The 19,501-nt window shown below is 44.4% G+C and overlaps 1 protein-coding gene across 2 annotated transcripts in view; it reads left to right on the top strand.

Moving 5' to 3' along the window:
• Positions 1-17,553, top strand: part of LOC135907452 (uncharacterized) — a 90,901-nt gene extending 73,348 nt beyond the window's left edge. For both annotated transcript variants that reach the window (XM_065439141.1, XM_065439142.1), the window contains exons 18-19: positions 16,520-16,634; positions 16,736-17,553. In XM_065439141.1, coding sequence (XP_065295213.1) covers positions 16,520-16,634; positions 16,736-16,886 — 266 coding nt within the window. In that variant the 3' untranslated portion in view covers positions 16,887-17,553. The remainder of the gene's footprint in view (positions 1-16,519; positions 16,635-16,735) is intronic.
• Positions 17,554-19,501: the final 1,948 nt, after the last annotated feature.

Here is a 19,501-nt window from a genome sequence, read left to right as displayed (position 1 = left end):
CATTGTAGGAGTTGAAGGACAGACTTCGGGATGAAAACAAACTTTGGAGGGTTTATTTTACATTATATACAGAGAGGTGAGAGTCAAGTAACAGTCGTACAGTCATTACGGGCCGGCAGCAACTCGGACGCTGCGGCCCGCGGCAAGAAGTTCGAGAGAGGTGAATCCGGGACTGCTCTGGAATGCTCTGGCATCCTGGAATGCCCTTCTGCTCCCGGTCTGCGTCTTTTAAACCCTTCGAGGACTGGAAGACGTGTCATGTTCGGCCAATGGGAGAGTCCGCTCAGATGATGCCACTTTGGGCCACTGGTAGGCGCCCGTGCGGCGGTGTCACACCCGGCGGCTCCCTGCGGTCTTGCCTTGCTGACTTGCAATGCGCTCTTCAAAGGCGGACGGGGGGGACGTTTGGGCCCCAATTGTCTGAGGGCCCCCCCTACTCCCGGCGGTACGGCCCCGCTGGCTTGCAAATGCCCTCTTCAAAGGTGGCTGGTGCGTCACTGCCACGCCTTCCCGGTACATCACACCCATCTGGCTTCGGGACTCACGTTACCTGGAACAGTGCCGGGCTATCCCCTCGCTTTCTTGAAGAGTCAAGCATTGAATAGCTCCACCGGCGGCGTACGAAGTGGGGGCCTTCAACTTGTTTGCACGTGCGCTCCTCTGGAATGTGCTTTCCGTGTTTCTGCGCTTCTCAATTAGCTGTGCTGCGATTCAATGTGGTCTGGGGAACTCGAAGTAGGCACAGGAAACAGCCCTATATCTAACAGCTCGTCCTTGCCCCGGATGTTCTGAATGGCCGGTGAACTCAATTCGCGGGCCATGAGGAACGCTGAAAGAACCTGCAGGGTATTGGTGTCGAGCCTCGTTTGACGAACTTCGGGATCCTGGGCCCTGGAGAACATACGTCAAACAAACAAAACAACACAGCGCTTCACCACGTGTAAGCGCAGGCTCTTCACCCCTGTCTCGCCAGGCTATTACTGAGTCAAAATGAACCCTGCTCTTTTATTTCCCCAATTTTGACAAAACAGTTCCAACCACCCTTCCAAACAGCTATCCATTTCTCCTCGAATGCCGACAAGACCAGAGTACTATTGTTGCAGCAAATCAAAGGGTCGTTGACGCTGCAAACAACAAATGAAAACAGCCGAACATAACTTGAGTGGCCTAACTACACGAACAGCATGTTTCCAATCTATCGCAGTGGCGTACTTATCGCACGTGTTGGTGCCACTGAACAATCTGGTCAACTTCACAAGTACGTAATCACAAGCGCACTAGCCTTGGGGTCACTAAACAGAACGCGTACTTGCGTTGTAGGCAAACTTTTCATTTACGCTTACTCACGTTTCTTCCCTGAAAGTCCTACAGGACACGTGACATAAACGAACAATTAAACTTGCGGGACTTACACACTCCACAGAGCCCTTAAAATAATGCGTCTTTTAATAACTCGTTCCACGCATACTTATCAGAGAAGTCAGAATGCGGCTGCCCTCAACACACGAGCAACCCTGTCATAAATCTGCTTCCTTCCGTCCACACAGGACACGCGCTAAAGGAAATAAGGACGCTTCTCAATGCAAATCATGCACTTACTGAAAACCTACGTGGTTAACCTTAGAAAATAAAAAAATACTTATAAAAAAAAGAAGGTTAACTAAACCACACGCGCGTTACGATAGGCCTCTCACCGATAACCTTGACCCTCAGGTTACTCACACACAAAAAAAAAGAAAGTCTATTTACTCATTAACTAACACTCGCGAGACTACATGTTTACACAAACCTCATCTTTCAAATCTCGGAGCTTCTCAAACGAAAACACAAACAAAGCTCAAACCTTACACATTGAAAGAAATCCTCGTCTCAATTCGCGAAAACTTTCCGATGCTCAAAATAAAAAACAAAACACTTCATTTCTACAGAAGCACTCTTGGCCTCCCTTTCCAAACGTTTTCGACTGACTCATACTTTTGAGTTGGACTCGAGGTGGTCGCGGTTTGAAAGCTACTCTGGCTGCCGAGGAACAACAAAAGGGCTGACTCACTATCAGCTCCCCCAAGACGTTACGGTCTCCTGCCGATTTGCGTCCTGGCGCCCCGCTTTCCTCACAAACTTGATTGACCGCGTCGCTACTCTCCACCTGGTCTCGTCCTGCCACCTTGCGCTTCTTCGTGCTGCACGCTGAGCTTTGAAAAGAACTACGGAACGACGAGGAGTTTAACTGACCCGTGCCCTTTGTCCGCGTCCGTGCAGAACATGCTTCGCGGTCCCTCTTTGACTGGTGGCTTGAACGTTTTGGATGCGTCAACATCGTCCGTGACGACCGCACCTTTTTCCTCGCGCTCTGCTCTTTTGGGTTTCTCGCCATCTTTGGCGGCGCTACATTAGTTACCGTCTTTGCACTCGCTTTCATGTCGCCTTCTCGTGCCTCGTGCTGGCCGGTACACATTTTGTCGGCCCGGATCGGTCTCTTACCCGCACAGTCTGAGTGATTAACAACGGAATCATCCCTATCTAGGCTATCTAGACTGGCGGAGAGCCGCACCGATCCCTGAACAATGCAGTTGTTCTCTCGTGAACTACGGAGCTCGCCATCCCGAGAACTACCCTCATCTGCATCGTCCAGTTCGCACTTCACTTCTGCACGCAGATCTGGCTCTACATGGGTGCTCGCGTCTGTCGGGTCAGCAGTACCCTTTTCTTCGCTAGCAACCTCGCTAACATTACCAGCGACGCACACGCGCGGTAACTGTGCCAATTTGTTCGCAGCTGGCCTAGCTGTCTCTACAGTCATCTGTTGGCACAGCACCTCGTCGCTCTCCTTGCGGCCTTTAACGGCCTCTGTTGCCACTAAGGCATCGTTAGCAGCTAGCCTTTTCCCTTCACTTATGAATCTGCAGCCAATCTCGCAGGCACTACTCTTCTCGTCGGCTTTTGGCGCAAATCCGCTCGATGCTGCCTCATTCTTTCGCTCTGTACTACCTACAGAATTCTCAGACAGCCGTTGTCTCTGTGCCATTAACTGATCACAATACTGTATCTCTTTGATCAGTGCTGCCCTCTCTCTCTCATACTTTTGCTCACGCTCACGCTTACGTTCCTGATACTCACGTTCGCATTCATTCTCACGTTCGTGACGCTCACAGCTAAGAGTAAGTTCTTGAAGCTCATGCTTCCGTTCATTCTCGTGTTCTTCACGCTTACGCTCACTCTTATGTTCACGATGCTCTTGCTCACGTTCACAACGCTCACATTCCCGTGGTTCCTGTATCACCTCCCAAGCAAGCTCAATGCTTTTGCCATCAATGCCACTATCGTTAATCGCCTTTATGATAGCTGGCGTTTTCATCCGTTTGTCCGCCTCAACTCCCAAATCGTCGCACACCAACAACAAGTCCAACCTCGTCAACCTTATAAGATCCATGGCAGCTGCCCCGACAGGTGGTTAGAACTGTTTTCCTTAATTTGTGCAAACACACAATGCAACAAACTCCCGATTCCCAGAACTATCAAAATGAACACACATCATTTGAGTCTGGCGAATCAAAAGGAAAAAAACCACGCGCTCACTTACGGTTGCAGCACCCTGTCATCCCGTTCATTTGTCCGCTGTTCCCGGTTCCTCCGGACTCCCTGGGTCGAAGGCTCGCTCTTCTTCGCCACTTCCAGTTTCTTCGGACCTCTTTCGACAAAGGTTGATCCGTAGTGCTGCCACCAGCTGTTGCATTCGGAGGCGATCCCACCGCTGCCACCAGTTGTAGGAGTTGAAGGACGGACTTCGGGATGAAAACAAACTTGGGAGGGTTTATTTTACATTATATACAGAGAGGTGAGAGTCAAGTAACAGTCGTACAGTCATTACGGGCCGGCAGCAACTCGGACGCTGTGGCCCACGGCAAGAAGTTCGAGAGAGGTGAATCCGGGACTGCTCTGGAATGCTCTGGCATCCTGGAATGCCCTTCTGCTCCCGGTCTGCGTCTTTTAAACCCTTCGAGGACTGGAAGACGTGTCATGTTCGGCCAATGGGAGAGTCCACTCAGATGATGCCATTTTCGGCCAATGGTAGGCGCTCGTGCAGCGGTGTCACACCCGGCGGCTCCCTGCGGTCTTGCCTTGCTGACTTGCAATGCGCTCTTAAAGGCGGACGGGGGGGACGCTTGGGCCCCAATTGTCCTGCGTCGCTGCCAGGCCTTCCCGGTACATCACAGCCGTCTGGCTTCGGGACTCGCGTTACCTCGAACAGTGCCGGGCTATCCCCTCGCTGTCTGGAAGAGGCAAGCATTGAATAGCTCCACCGGAGGCGTACGAAGTGGGGGCCTTCAACTTGTTTGCACGTGCGCTCCTCTGGAATGTGCTTTCCGTGTTTCTGCGCTTCTCAATTAGCTGTGCTGCGATTCGATGTGGTCTGGGGAACTCGAAGTAGGCACAGGAAACAGCCCCATATCTAACACCATGCATTTTTGATGCTTATTCATATAGGCATCACCACACCCATACTAATGCCAGAATCGGAATCAATCTCTGCACTTTCTGATGAGGCAGAATATTTTTTTTATAGCACAACACGCCATTAGCCGCACCACAAGCCATGGCTAGGCAATGCAGTTAGCAGAAAAAATAATCATAGCAAGCACTAACCTAAAGGCGTATGACGAGCAAGCCACTGTGGCTTAAGTGGTCAGCCAATAAGGCTCTATGCAGACTGGGTCAGGGAACTTCTACAGCTATGCCTTAAGTGAGTATGTAATAACAATGTTTTACTGATTCTTTCTTTTATATGTGATCCAATATATTTTTTTTTTAGTTGCAAATGTGATTATAGCGAAGAACCTACAATGGCAGGAATGAATCCCGAAGAGTCAGACCTGTGATGAGATGGTGCCAAGAAGTCCTCAAACGGAGAACTGCCCGGTCATCGGAACACTCGTAGAGGCCTTGTGAAGTGACAGCATTGAATGCAACAAAAATACTGCTTTGACGGAGTGCTTGTTGCCGGTGCGTGTATCGCTTCTGGTATTCTATGATGACGGGCCCACAGACAATTTCTACACGTGTGACAAAAGAAATTAGAGGCACTCATGCATCTCGAAATCGCTAAGAGCGTGAAAATAGCAGAGAGAGGGAAAGCCACAATGGGAAAGAGTGTCGACTGCTTGCCTAAAGTCTAACAACTCTGCTAAGAAGATTAGGCACAACCCAGTAGGTGGTGGCTTAAATTTGATTGTGACCTCATTGGCTAGTGGAATGTCGGGCTGGGCCAGCACTTGCTGCCTACCCCTTTTATTTGTTTACCAAAATGTATTTCAAGACTGTATGGAACCCATTCCATGTAGTCTAGGCTGTAGTCACAATACTAATAGATCAGTAAGACTCCATATGATGTGTCGCTAGCCTGGGCCGTAACCACTTAGTGGTCGAACAGCAAGATTCAGTTTGTTAAATTTAGTGACAGGTGTCCTGGGCTCTAACTCAAGAGAAGTAGAAGAGTAAGATGCTGTATAGTTGTTTGTTTATATTCTGTCTTGTTAGTGCCACTTGTTACAACACAGCAATGGGTATGACGGCAGACAAATATGTTGCAGTTGATGACGTGAGTTGCTTGGACCTGACGATTGACAACATCGTCGAAATCATCAATGATGAAAAGGGCACAAAAGTTAACGAAGGCACCAGTGATAAAGAGCCTGCACCTGAACCAAGAACCTTGACAATGGAGGCAATAGAGGCATTGGACTCTTTGGAGTTGAACTTTGCGTCGCTCCTGTATTATGCCACAAAGCTTGCCATGAACCTCAATGCCGTAAGGTCGGTCTAGAAGAACTTGTAGCTGGGCTAGTCGGTAATCCATCTTGTCTGAATTGGGCTAGTCGATAATCCAACAGCTTCAAAGTGCAAGAAAACATACACATGCACACATGCACTCACACACGCAAACAAACAAGAAAGGATTTCCCTTTTTCACACGAGCGCTTGTGTGAAAAAGGGGATCCTTTCTTGTTTGTTTGCGTGTGTGAGTGCATGTGTATAAATTTTCTTGCACTTTTTAGCTGTTACCAAAATAAAGTCGACTGAACTCGCATATTTCGTCGGATAAATGTACACAAGAAAATCGGTTACTTCTTTTACTCAAATCTCTTGAATTGATGTAAACTAAAGGTTTTATTTTGCTGGATGTGCTTAGCCTGCTATACGTATTGGGAATCGTACAGTGTGCGGTCTTTACAATGAAGTGACCTGTACAACAAAGGATTTTTGAGGTCTCAAGTGCTTCGTTATAAAAGCACTTGACAGTAGTTATGTACTTTCATTTCTGTGCTCTGTGACTACAACACACACACACAAAAAAAAAGTCATCTCAAGTTCTTTTGCAAGATCAAGAGAGTCGACGTGTAGCTAGGCTCTTACTGATATTATGCGTCTCGAGTCTCAGAACATGCAAGCGTCATTATAATAACATCAAAATACATCATTGAAAGAAATCTCCCAGTGCACAGCAAGCTAATATTCATAAGTGATAGGGTGACCGCCTTCTAAATTTTGGCTCCGCGCGAATTCATTACAGTGTAGCGATGTAATGAAATGTGTTTTATCAGCCTCTGAATGCACCCGCTGTGGTTTCTTGGTGGCTATGGTGTTAGGCTGCTGTGCTCAAGGTCGCGGGATCGAATCGCGGCCACGGTGGCCACATTTCGATGGGGGCGAAATGCAAAAACACCCGTGTACTTAGATCTAGGTGCACATTAAAGAACCCCAGGTGGCTGAAATTTCCGGAGTCCCCCACTACGGTGTGCCTCATAATCAGTGGTTTTGGCACGTAATACCCCACAATTTAAAGCCTCTGAATGCAGCAAGGTTGCATCTGTGGCCTCCTAAAGTAACAGACCATTATTTCCAAATTTCAGTTAAAGGCCACTGAGGCTATTATTAGCATTCGTAGATTTGAAGAAGCATGGTGGATTTGCATAAGCACATTCTGTCAAATTGCTTCATGTGTTCTTTTGTGCATTGCCTTTGATGAAGTCACACCACAAAAAGAAGCGAAGAAACAAAGATGCCTTATGTTAAGAAGTTTCCAGAAATTCGGGAGTTTTCCCTGTGGCAATAAGCTACATCAAGTGAATTCACTGTATGTATGCAGACAACCCTAGATAGGTTGCCCACATGAAGCTGTGAACATGTTTTGTGTTCTGTGTGGCCATGACATAACACAATTGTTAGCTTGCTGTAAATGAATAAATAGCTGCTGCAGTAGCTTAGTGGCTATGGCATTGTGCTTGTGAGCTCAAGTCCATGGGTTCTGTTCCCACCACTGCAGCTGAACTTCGATGATTGTGTACTTAGATTTAGCTGCACAAAATACACCATTTGTTCAAAATTCATTCACAGTCTCCCACTACAGTGAGCCTCATAATTACATTGAGGTTTTGGCACGTAAAAACTTATAGTTCTAGCTTGCTGTAAACCGACGAAACACGCAAAATTGCCGCATGACTAGCCACTCGAGGCACTGTACATGTATTTGCAGGCTTCTTTCATGCTTGGAAAAACACTTTTATGTAACACGTACAGAGCAACAGAAAGCTGTATCCGGAGTTTTTCATGTTGCTCTACAATTTTCTCGTTGACACTTTTAATCTAAATATGATAATTTAGAAGTTGATTGAATAATGAAGACTAATCATCTAATTGGGTGGAATGAAAAAAAAACGATCTGAGTATGTCCAAGCACCAGCAAAAAACATTACCTTGGTTCAGTCCAGCGACGTAACATTTGCATATGTTTACAGTTTGGCTCAAGTTAATTAAAACACCCTGTAATAGCAGATAGCCAATGACAGGAGATAATCCATGGTAGATTTGATTGAAATCAAAAAATGACTTTTGTTTAAATTTTCACGCAGCTTAAAAATTTCAATGTTTCTTCAAATTTTGCCAACAAAATTGGAAATATAAATGCTTCACTACATGTCTAGCACGTAGCAAAGTATGCACAGAAAATGTCCATGGAGGAACTCATGTTTACTAGGCACATTACGAAATTGCCAAGAAAGGCCCGTTTTTTAGCTTCCTGTTCCAAAGCCAAGCTTACCGTCTTTGTATTGTGAGCTTGTGCAAACAACTGAATTTATTTTATTTTCATCCACAGAGTTGTTTAAGTATGGTATAAAAATATAAAAGCACAAAAATGGTAAAGTTTGTTTGCTCTCAAAAATTGAAAACACATTCCAACTGTGTTAAAATAACAAACTGCACAAAAAAAGTAAGCCTAATGTATGGAGGGATTTTACTGTCATAAACATTTTCTTAAAATAAGAATGTAGTTGGGGCCCCTCTGCTCCTGTCCTTATCTGAATACCCCCTGTAGTGCATCAGCTGCAAAATACAACATTTTGGCAAATTTTCAACATAGGCCAGCCAGTAATTTTGCTGGAAGACTTACCTGATACTCCTATTTTTGCAATATATGGTATTTCATACTAAATTAACAGCCACATGGTGGACAAGGGATGCCTCAAAATGCCTGTTGTGGTCTCTAAAATCCCTATACAGTCGAATTCTGTTAATTCGATACTGACGGGACCGACGAAACTGGCCGAATTAAAGAGAAGGCAGAAAAAACACCGAAGCACGCCGTTCATTGACTTAGTATTGCCTTTAAAGTTAGCTTCGCCTGAATAGAACCATGTTATGCGGTGAAGCATATCAAACATTGAAAGGTGCTGCAGTTGCTTATGGGTCATGGCACGTGTTGCTTAATTTACACATGCATACGCGCCATGTCCGTTTGCAGTATAAGCACCGAGATGCCTAATAAGTTTACTGGAAGGCCTTCAGTTTTAGATAGACCCCCGCTCTTTTGTTGGCTTTAAACGTTCCCTCACCTTTCTGAATTTTCATTTTACCACATTCATTTTCGCTAGCCTTCCCAAAACACAGATGAATTTTCTCCGTTTGCCGGTACACGAGGCGTGTCTGCACATATAATTAAGGCACACATACTAGGCCCCGTTAATGGTCTCGTATACGATATGCGCATGGTGAGCGAAACGAAGTCTCAAATCGCCACAACAAGGTCAGAAACAGCTCTGAATGGCTGCAGTATGCTCAATAGTCGTCTAGGTGCTCGTACTGTTACCAGAGACGGCACATGCATGCCTGTATGATCAAGAAATGCGTACTGTGTCCCGTAACAGTGGCCCCTTTTCTTTCTTAAAGGGCCCCTGAAACGGTTCGGACAAATTTTGTAGGCGCGTAGGGTACAGCTTAAGTAGAACATTCGCTCCACAATTTAAGTGAAGCGTTACGTATTAATGGAGCTGCAAGCGATTAGAAGTTACCCTCCTCCCTAGCTATGCTTTTCCTCCTCAACTCGCTCACCGAACGAGCGGCGCTAAGCTCCGCCTTCACTGGTTTAGCGTCACGATGCGACGTCAGATCGCTCACTTCCGGTTGTTTAGGAGCACGCCCCCTCCCGCGCGAGACCTCTCCGCTAGCCGCTTGGCCGTCGGCCGAGAGCTATCGAAGCAGCGTGCGTTGCGAGCATTCTGTCGTAGCGCCGAACGTGTCCGGTACTCCGCTAAAAACAGGCAAGCTGGTCATTTTGGCAAATGACTGGAGGCATAAACTCAATCTGATGAAGGAACTTTAGCGTAGACGTACGTGAGCAGCCTGATCGGTCTGCACGGTCCAGACACTTGCTGGCGCAGCGCTTAACCAGTCAAACAAAGCGCTAATATTGCTCTAACCAAGTGTAAAGCATTTTAAACATTTATAAATCAACGTGTTGATGATTACACTCCTGCGAAAAATACACACCAGCAGCAAAGAATACACTTCGTTGCTGCTACTGTGTATGGTTGAGCTCTGTGCCACCAGGTGGCTGCACCGTGCAGACCGTTCACATTTGCCCTTCTGCTCATCTCGTGGCTCATCCCGGCACAGTCAAGCGGCCAGACCCTGTCCCCTTGCGCTTGCGTTTGCCCTAATACTGGACTCGCGGTTTGCAGGTCGCTAGGTTTGCAGTCCACAAGGCAACAAAGTCGAATCATAGTGCTCGCGAAAAGACTGAGACCGACTCTGACCGCAGTGCTCTCGTCAAAATGGAGTACGTTGTAACCCAAGCAGACGACACTTGCTGTGTGCCGGAAGCGCTGAAGTGTACTAAAAAACTATTCTTGTGTATTCTCTTTAAGTTATTTTCTTTTTACAAAAACAAAGTAACTAACATTCCAACTATTACGAGCATCATTTGTTCACCATAAAGTTGGAAAAATTATCGACCACGCGCCCTGGTCAGCCAATCAGATAGCTCGCCCATGTGACGTAATATGGGTTATTTGCATCATATGGGTAGGGGCGGCTTAAAATTCCGCCGAGCAGTGCGCTGCGATTGGCAGCGATGTGTATTTTTAAAACCTTATAATAAATTACACGCTTTACGCAGAGCACTTAGATGCATCAATTAATGATCAGAAGAACCTACTCTAACGACTCAGTACGTTTGTAGAAAATCGCCAAAATCGTTTCAGGGTCCCTTTAATACCTTTCACCACAATAATGTACGTATGTTTCACCACGTAACACATATCTATTGCGGAGAAGCTAACTGGTCAAGTTCTAATTATCTGTCAAAGGCCAATTTTGAGATCGAAGTAGCGGAAGTTTGGCCCCATGGAAATGTATGGATTCAAATGTAGCTGGATTCAAATTAACGGAAGTCTAATGTATTTGGTTCTAGGACATAACAGTAATGTCATCTTCCGGGAGCACACCACTGACATGGTATGAACCTAAAACAGCATACTTCTCATAATTTGGCTGCTGGCACTGAAATGAAGCACCATGCAGGCATTCTTCTGGCCCTTTTTATAGGTGCCTTCAAAACAAGGAAGTTGGTGGCTGCCTTGTGATTGGTCCTGGGAAAACTGCTAACACTTTACATATACCATATCTTCACAAAATACAATGGATGGCCACAGTGTTTGACCATTGCAATGAAGATAGCTGAACTGGTATTTTGTGTAAAAGAAGCAATAAGATATATTTGGGTTGTAAAATATTGTTTGTAAAACAGCAGCCATTGTCATCTCAATGCAGTGATCACACAGGTTCTCAACAAACAGTTGTACGTGCTCATGTATGTCATCACACAATATGTTTTCATTTCACAGAGCACTGTCATGCATTATTTCCATTTATCGTGCAATATTTATATTTTGCCGTGAATGGTACTGTCTATGGGGTTCTTCATTGCCTGTGTGAAAAATAATGCAATTTGGTCTATTCAGGTGGATTGTATGAAGAGGTCGACACTACTTGCTTGAAAAATATAAATGGCCATGCAGTAATTTAGCCCTTGATGCCCAATTTATTTTGGGCTCAAACAGAAGATATTAAACTTTGTAATTTCTTAGGTTTTCACCACATATATTGAAAAACTATATTGAGAAACTTCATTGCACTGCTGTATTTCTCAAAATTTGTACGTCACTAATTCATGACTTTGGGCATTTTGACCTTCATCGGCCAGTTCTGAAATTTTATGCAGCCGGGCATGCAATTGCAGAATGCCTGCTTTTTGTCTTCTTAATGCTCTTTATCTTCAAAAAACTTATGAATTCAGTCTTGTTGGCTCAAGTGCTGTTGGAACTTGAAGAAGGAGTTTGTATGCTTATTGAGGCATTGTACTTGGAGCACATGAAAACCATGTGTTCTTTACAGTTTGATTCTTTGCACCTATGCCGTGCATCTTTTACAAGTAGCCAATGCATCATGCTCTCATCCTCAGGCCTGCAGTTGGAACTGGCTTCATGAGACGCCTCTTCTTTGCCACTAGAGAGGCTTTCATGGATAGTGACTGCCTGCCGCTGTGCTTTAGAGCAGTGTCCTTTGTTATAGAGCATGTGGCATCAGAAAAACCTAAGTAGTCAATTGGTGTCTTCACACTCTTGCTCTCAGGTAGATTTTTACCAATGCAACATCTCATGTTTGTAAATGCAGTATGTTTTTGTCCTCTCAAGCTTTTCTATTTCCAAGAGGCATGTGTTCAGAGTGACTGATGTTTTCGTCTTCCTCATACTCGCCACTCATGTCGATTATTGTGGACGTCATGTCTTGAAATCTGCATGCATAGTTCATGACATCTTATTCGCTGAGACACCTGTCATCACTCTTTCCTTCTGGTGGAAGATGTGTCCTTGGTCCACTTGATCCATCAAAAGAATGTGTGTCCGTTATAAGAAACTAGCACAACACCCTGTAATTAAATGAAACTTTTCTCCAACCCACGCACCCGCACTCAAAGTAAAAGCATGAGAGTGTCACACACAGCCACACACTCATTGTTGAATTGCAACAGAGCGCTTGAAATTGAGGATTCAAATCACTGCCAGCATAATGACAACAGATGTCAACAGTCTGCATGCTCAGCTCATTTACCAGCACTGCTACGTCAAGTCCCTATTAGGTATGTTGTTTTTCACATGGTCTGTTTCCACCTTACAGTGGGATTACAAAAGAAGGGACAAATGGCTGGTGTTGTGAATTCACACAACAGAGAAAATCCACGCATTCCGCTACTAAAGCCGCGTTGTGTTGGGTCAATAAGGCTAATAATAAATCTTGAGATGCATGAGAACAACCAATTTTATTTTAAGACCAGTATCAACTCATGTACTATCAATAGACAACAATGGAAAAACGTGAAATTGCACAGACTCGACTACAGCATAGTTCTCTTGATGCACGCATGCTTCTCGTTCAGATTATTGCCCAGAAGTGGCAATCCAAAATTTTCATCGAAGGTGCTTTGTGTGGTGAACACCGAAATATCGAAACCAGCTAGTAATTTCTGTGCATTAATGTGGAATCAATGATTATTTGGTGTGTTGCAAATTATGACACTGGGCGTTAAGGAGTTGGAAAGATGCACGAGTCAAATTTTTTAATTATTCACTAGTTCAAGTTGTGAAATGGAAACCAAGATGTGGTGAAGTCATATCTGCCAGGCAGAAATTTGGAGTTCAACATCCTGAAATCGTGGTAAAATATGTATCAACGCAGCTGTTAGCTTTCTAACCTTTTAGGAGTGAGGCTTTTGCGAAAGTGTTAACAGGAACACCATTATATTTCGTACCACATTCTGGAGATTCAGATGTCAAAATCGGTTCTAGGGTTAGGATTTCCACTCAGCAGGCGTCACCTCAGATCTACTGTACTAATCCCTTTCATACTTATCATGCAGCACCGTGGAAGTTACAGAAGAGGTTAGGTCATCAACATGTATCACTTCGCGCGTTTCATGGTCAAGTGCTGTAGTCACACATACTCGCACAAGCCTGTGCGTGAAGCTGCCATGAGAGGCTGCCATGAGGGGCTGCTAGCGCAAAATAGTTAATTTTTATGAATTGAACCTTTTTTTTTTTCATTCATTACTGAGCCTAAATAAAGCACAGTCCTGCATATAATTGTTGGCAAAAATACCAATCTATTTCATGCTGTGAATGCAGCTACTGCAAGAAGTCTTGCTTGCCTCCACAACATTGCATGAAATGTATGAAATACAGCATAAATTTCACACATTCAACATGCAACGTAAAGGGAACATATAAAAAGGTAATTAGTGAATCTTTTCAATTATATCCACCTGGAAACTGATTTGCCATGCAAGTAGCAAGTAATGTCCGCATTTTCAGAAGAGGCTGAATTTAGTTTTCAAATCGATTAAAAACAATATTGTTGCGTGTGGAAAGACACAGACAGAAGAGGCTATTTACAGGCTATTTACACTGGAGCCAGGCACCCAGGCCGACACTCGCTCACGCCATACGCACCGACCAACTTCATCGTCATTCTCGAGGCGGCTCGTTTCTTGAGCATCGCTCGATGATATTGTAATAATATATTCTCTTACTGAAAAAAAGGCAATATATTTCAAAGCGCCTGAATTTATGCTTGTTATGAAGCTTCATTCATGACCTACTGCGGTGGCTTGCAGCTATGGCATGGTGCTGCTAACTAGGTTCAAACACTTCCTTTAAATCCTAGAAAAACACTCGAATTTTAAAAATATAGTTTCAAGGGTCCTTAAAACTTCTTGAAAATAAATATACTCCTTGAATTCCTTGAAGACTAGGGTTGGGGTGACTTTTGAATATTCAAAGTTGCATGGAAAATCGGACATCCACTTTGTAGCAATTGCTGCGAACGGGTGGATGTCTGATTTTCCTTTTAATTATTACTTCTCTCCACCTTGCGGGTTTCTGCAGAACTAATACGTCAAACTCTTGCCTTTGCTTCGTGTTGTCGACAAATTCGACGTCGCCCTACCATCTGCTAGCCGCCTGGTTAGCTCAGATGGTAGAGCGGCTGCCCCGTAAAGGCGGTGGTCCCAGGTTCGAGTCCTGGGCCAGGACAAATTTTTCTTCAACTGTGAGGCTTTTCTTTCGAGGAACCCGTATGCGTTTTCTTTGTAGCAGTTGCTACGAATGGGTGGATGTCTGATTTTCCCTTTAATAATTACTTCTCTCCACCTTGCGGGTTTCCGCAGAACTATTACTTCAAATTCAAAGTTGCAAGACATAGAGAAAGAGAAGCAAAAAGGGAAAGGCAGAGAGGTTAACCCAGGACGTGCCTAGTTGGCTGCCCTATATTTGAGAATGGAGGAAGAATAGATAAAAAGAAAGATATAAAAAATAAAGAGGCAGTTTTAAAGTAAGAAACTCTGCATAGGGGGCTACATCATGGACACTGTCCATCGTGAAAGAATCCTAGTCTTTTATTCTGAGGATGTTACAGCCACCAACCACAGGCTTGTTAAAATCACTGTTGGCATTGTGGAGCTAGACAAAGGCGGATAATACAACTAAGCCATGCCAGCATTTTGTTGTTTGGCTAGCTGGTTCATACCACAGCCATTAGGGCTCCATTTTCTAGCCCTAGGCTCTGTCTAGAAATGCATGGCAAAATGGCTGAAACTTTTGAAAAGTACACAATCAAAGAAACTTACTGAAAGATACACGACGTGTATCTAGTTTAAGTTAGACACTACTAACCATCATGCCAGAAGGCGATTGGCACCTTAAGAGCTTGAAATGTGTTTCTAACTCAGCAGCTACTTTCTGCAAGAAATTGTAGCAAAGAAGAACAAGATTTCACTATTTTTCAGTGTGTGTTTAACTAAGGTTTGTTTCCCCCTTCTTGAATTTTGGCCTTTGGCATCCTTGAATTATCCTTGAACAAGAAGAAAGGGGGTTACCTGATGGGGCCCGATTTTTATTAGTGATATCATAAGAAACCAACAAACTCTGACACCAAGGACAGCATAGGGGAAATTACTTGTGCTTAATAATGGAAATAAAGAAACGATAAATTAATGGAAATTAAAGTGGATGAAGAAACGACTTGCCGCAGGTGGGGAACGATCCATGCAAAGGTTGTGAGATCGTTCCCCACCTGCGGCAAGTTGTTTTTTCATCCACTTCAATTTCCATTAATTTATCATTTCTTTATTTCATTTATTAAGCACAAGTAATTTGCCCTGTGTTGTCCTTGGTGTCAGTGTTTGTTGGCTTCTATTGAATTATCCTTGAAATTTTAACATCCCAAGATGGTCAGAATTCGTCTGGAGTTCCCCATTACGGCGTGCTTCATAATCAGGTCATAGTTTTGTCACGTAAACCCCTCCCCCTTCTCCTCTTCCTTTTTCTGTGCGTGCATGCAAGTTGAGGAAAGCAGCAGACAGTAAAGAGCTACCAGGACACTGCAGTGTTTTGGCTGCTCTTATCCCGTTTTCCACTAAACTTTTTTTCATTTTTTTTTTCATTATGAGTATGGTGCGAACGTAACACATATTTGCACCCTATTATGGGCTTTAGTCACAGCATATCAGCATTTGACAAGACAAAAGCAACCATTACGTGAATGCTTCTGGGGCTGTTTGAAATACTCTTGATATGTTGATAGAGACTTCGTCACCCACAGAGACATGCGTTAGCCCTTAATAACGATTCAGTCTTTATTTCTTAATTCTTTTGGATGTATCATTATTTATCATAGGTGAGCGGCAAACCACAGTGTCTAAGGCTACCTTAGCATTGCTAAAGCTTTTGTTCTCGGCTCACTCCCATAATTCTGATGTGGCAGCTGTGCCCATGTGATTGATTCCTCATACACCACGTCACATTGACTACAGTGTCAGTTTTTCCATTGATGGGGTCCGTTCCCAATACAGCATAGGGCACCAGGTTCTTTGGGTGGCCAAGACCATGCCAAGTTGTTGAAATGTGAAAGGAAGCATTTAGCAACGTTTTAATAACAAATGACCATAATTAGTCATGATTGTTAATGCTCCTCACTGTACAGCATTCTTTTTGCACCAAATGCATAAGTGTTCTGTGAAATTGAACTGCCTCTAAACACTTAAATAAGGATGAAGAAAAAGGACAAGTTAAGTAAATGGAGGTGTTGGGGGGAGCTGTCTCTAAGCACTTTGCCTTTTGCTTTTTCTTGTCAGAACTCGCCATCAAAGTTGCCACGACAGAAGAAGCTGTCAACACAGCAGAGAAGTGTATTATGGAGAGTAATCCTGTTTCAGCTGTGAAAGAAGTTATCCGTTCCTTAGAAGCCCTGTACGTACCTACTGTTCTTATTTTTATGCTAGCCCATGCAAGCACATAGAGTTTGAAGATCAAACAATTCCATTTCAATTTTTGTTTCTTTTATCTTTCAGGAGGAGGCAAGGAGAAGTTTTTTTGCTCTCCAAAGAAACAGTTGAGGGCCGCACCTTCCAACAATGGTTACCAGACATTATGAAAAGACTTGTATCGGGGCGCCAAGCTAGACAACGCTTGAACCTAAAAGCTGCCACCTCTGTTTCATAATAAGTCTGTAAATATGCCTTACCAGTTTTGAAACCGTGCCTGTCCTTACTTAATCCTTTTACTGCCACTCCTGAGATAACTCGGGCACCCATTGTCACACTCCTCTAAAAGCAGCATGGGCAAAAAAGAACATTGCGTGTGCTATCTATGGTGAATCATACCCACAAAAAACTTGCAAGTTAAATTTCTAACTGTAGCTGGAGCAAATGTCTCAGTGCTGTCAGTGCACTTTGATAGACAAAGAGATTTACGAACTGTTGATTAATTCTCAATCAAAAGAAACTGATGACAAAGAACCAGTACCTATGTAGCACGCGGAAAAATTCTGACAGAACCCAGCCCACAGTGAAAGTCGACATTAATGCGATTAGCATTGAAGCAATGTAGTGACACACCATATTGCCACTGCAAAAATGTATCGTGTATGAGATGTGTCTACAGCTTGGCAGAGTCTTCTTCCTCTTTGGACTCCCAATACTGTTTGTCGCACTGGCCTGTTTGGCCAATGCTAGTACAGCTGAGCAGAACCCCGTAGATTACTTCGGGGGTGCAGTAGATGAATGTGATGATGTGTAATGGCAACCGCATTAAGGGGGGCGCAGCTTTGGCATTGCGAAGAATTGCCAAAAAATCGATTTTTTTGAAAATAAAATTTCCCGTTTCTACAGCCCTTTTTCTACCTGATACCCAAATATCATCACTGTAAACCACTTAGAAGTGCTCTAAAAAAATTCATTTCACCAGCCAAAGTGTCGAAAAATCTCGCGGAAATCAAGAAAGAACAGCGTTTTTCAAGCCACAATATCTCCGGAACGGCGCGACCGGGCGCCGCCAACTTGGTCTCGTTGGAAAGTGCATTTCTCCTTCTTCAAATTTGCCGCTTCAGCTATCTCCTCCATACAGAAACAAATGCACAAAAAGCAAATGATTAAAGGTCGTGCCGGAGTCTGCGATTCGCCGCGCCCGCCACGCGACTCCAGCGCGGTTCGCCATTGGTCCGGCGCTCGCTTCGTGTGCTCGGCCCTTTGCACCATAGAGTTTCCTACAAAAATTATTTTTTGTAGGAAACTCTATGCTTTGCACCTCGCGAGTCGACGTCTCCACCAACGTTACTAAATTATGGTCTCCACGGCCCCGCACACTCTCAAGTTCAACAAATGGCCACAGAGGGCGAAAAATCGAGGCGCGTTTCAGCGTAAGCGCGTAAGTGGAGCTACTGTAATTTGGTCGCATACTTTAATTTGTGCTTTCTCTGCTAGGGGCACTAAACATGCTGAATTTTTTACTTTACACAAGCCATTGACATAAACAATCGAGGTGTCTAAGGATGTTTTTTACCTCAGGCGAATAGGCAGTTGATTTTTTTTTAAAATTGGATTGTTGAAGCTGCTAGTCGTAGCGTCAAGGTTTTTGTACTTGATTAACCACCGACAGCCGACAGCCTATTGGTATCGATGTGTTTCCTGGCCGTTGGCGTTCGAATACTACGGCGGTAAAACATTTTCGAAAAGCATGCTGGTTTCGTCTGCGAGTCATTACATAGACTTGCTGTAAAGAGGTCTACTCTTGGCAAAAAATAGTGCCTCATATTGTTTAGGCGTTAATTATCATAGTGAATGCGGCGGAGGTTGAGGGAGTACGCTTGAAGGCACGTTTTTATGCCGTTGATCTCCATAACACCGTCAGTACGCAAACCGATGTCACAGAACACCCGATGCATCATTGTGTGTTCTCCGTCACCGCTTGTTTGCTGCACACCTACGAATCCTTCATTTCTTCTTCACGTGTTGTATCCTCCTTTTGTCCTTGTTCTCTTGTGATTCACTTACAGTATGTCGTTCCGTCAGCTGTAATGCGCATTTGCAAAACCAATACATGTTTGATAAGACGCAGTAGTTATCATAATTTCACTACACATGTATTAAGCTGGCACATATGGTTCAGATACAGATACCTGTATGCGGACTTGCACGACGTTGATGCGGAGATTAGGATAATTATGACACCCGTAAAGAAGAGGCAGCTGACGGCCGTAAGCTGTTGCGTTCTTTCCGCCAAACTATCCGGCCTGGTAGTGCTGTAAAGATGCTATATAAAAGTGACACGCGGTGACAGGGAAGTTATTATACTTAGCAGCCGACCGTACGTTTTGTAGCTTAGGTCTTCTTTCTTGTGCGTTTGTGCTACCCTTATTAATGAGCCATTTCTTGACTATGTAACCGCGTTTGTGTGGATGCGTAGACGTGTGCTTTTTGTTGTGCTTGTAAAATGCAAACAAAATATTTTCAGGCTTACTCAATCTTTGGTGTCGTGTGCGTTTATTCCAGTCGAGGCCATCGTGCCGCTTGGAAACCGCATTCTGTCAGTAGCCCTACACGAAATGCAACAGATGGAGCGCGGCGGCACAACTCGGGGTAACGGCGGCGTAATAAACGAAAAACCGCTTGGGATGCCCTTAAAAGTCAGTTCAGAGTGTGCCTTAACTCGATATGACTCAGCGCCAGTGGCGTAGCTAGGTCGTCTGGCACCCGGGGCCCATAGGTATACTGCAGCGCCAGAGTTCCCTCTAGTATTTTTGTAGGAAACTCTATGGTTGCCACCATGCTAGAGTGTAC

The sequence above is a fragment of the Dermacentor albipictus genome, chromosome 1 (assembly GCF_038994185.2).
Source record: "Dermacentor albipictus isolate Rhodes 1998 colony chromosome 1, USDA_Dalb.pri_finalv2, whole genome shotgun sequence".
In the NCBI taxonomy this organism is placed as follows: domain Eukaryota; kingdom Metazoa; phylum Arthropoda; class Arachnida; order Ixodida; family Ixodidae; genus Dermacentor; species Dermacentor albipictus.
Note: the sequence above shows the minus strand (reverse complement) of the source record. Positions and strands in the feature narration are given on the sequence as shown.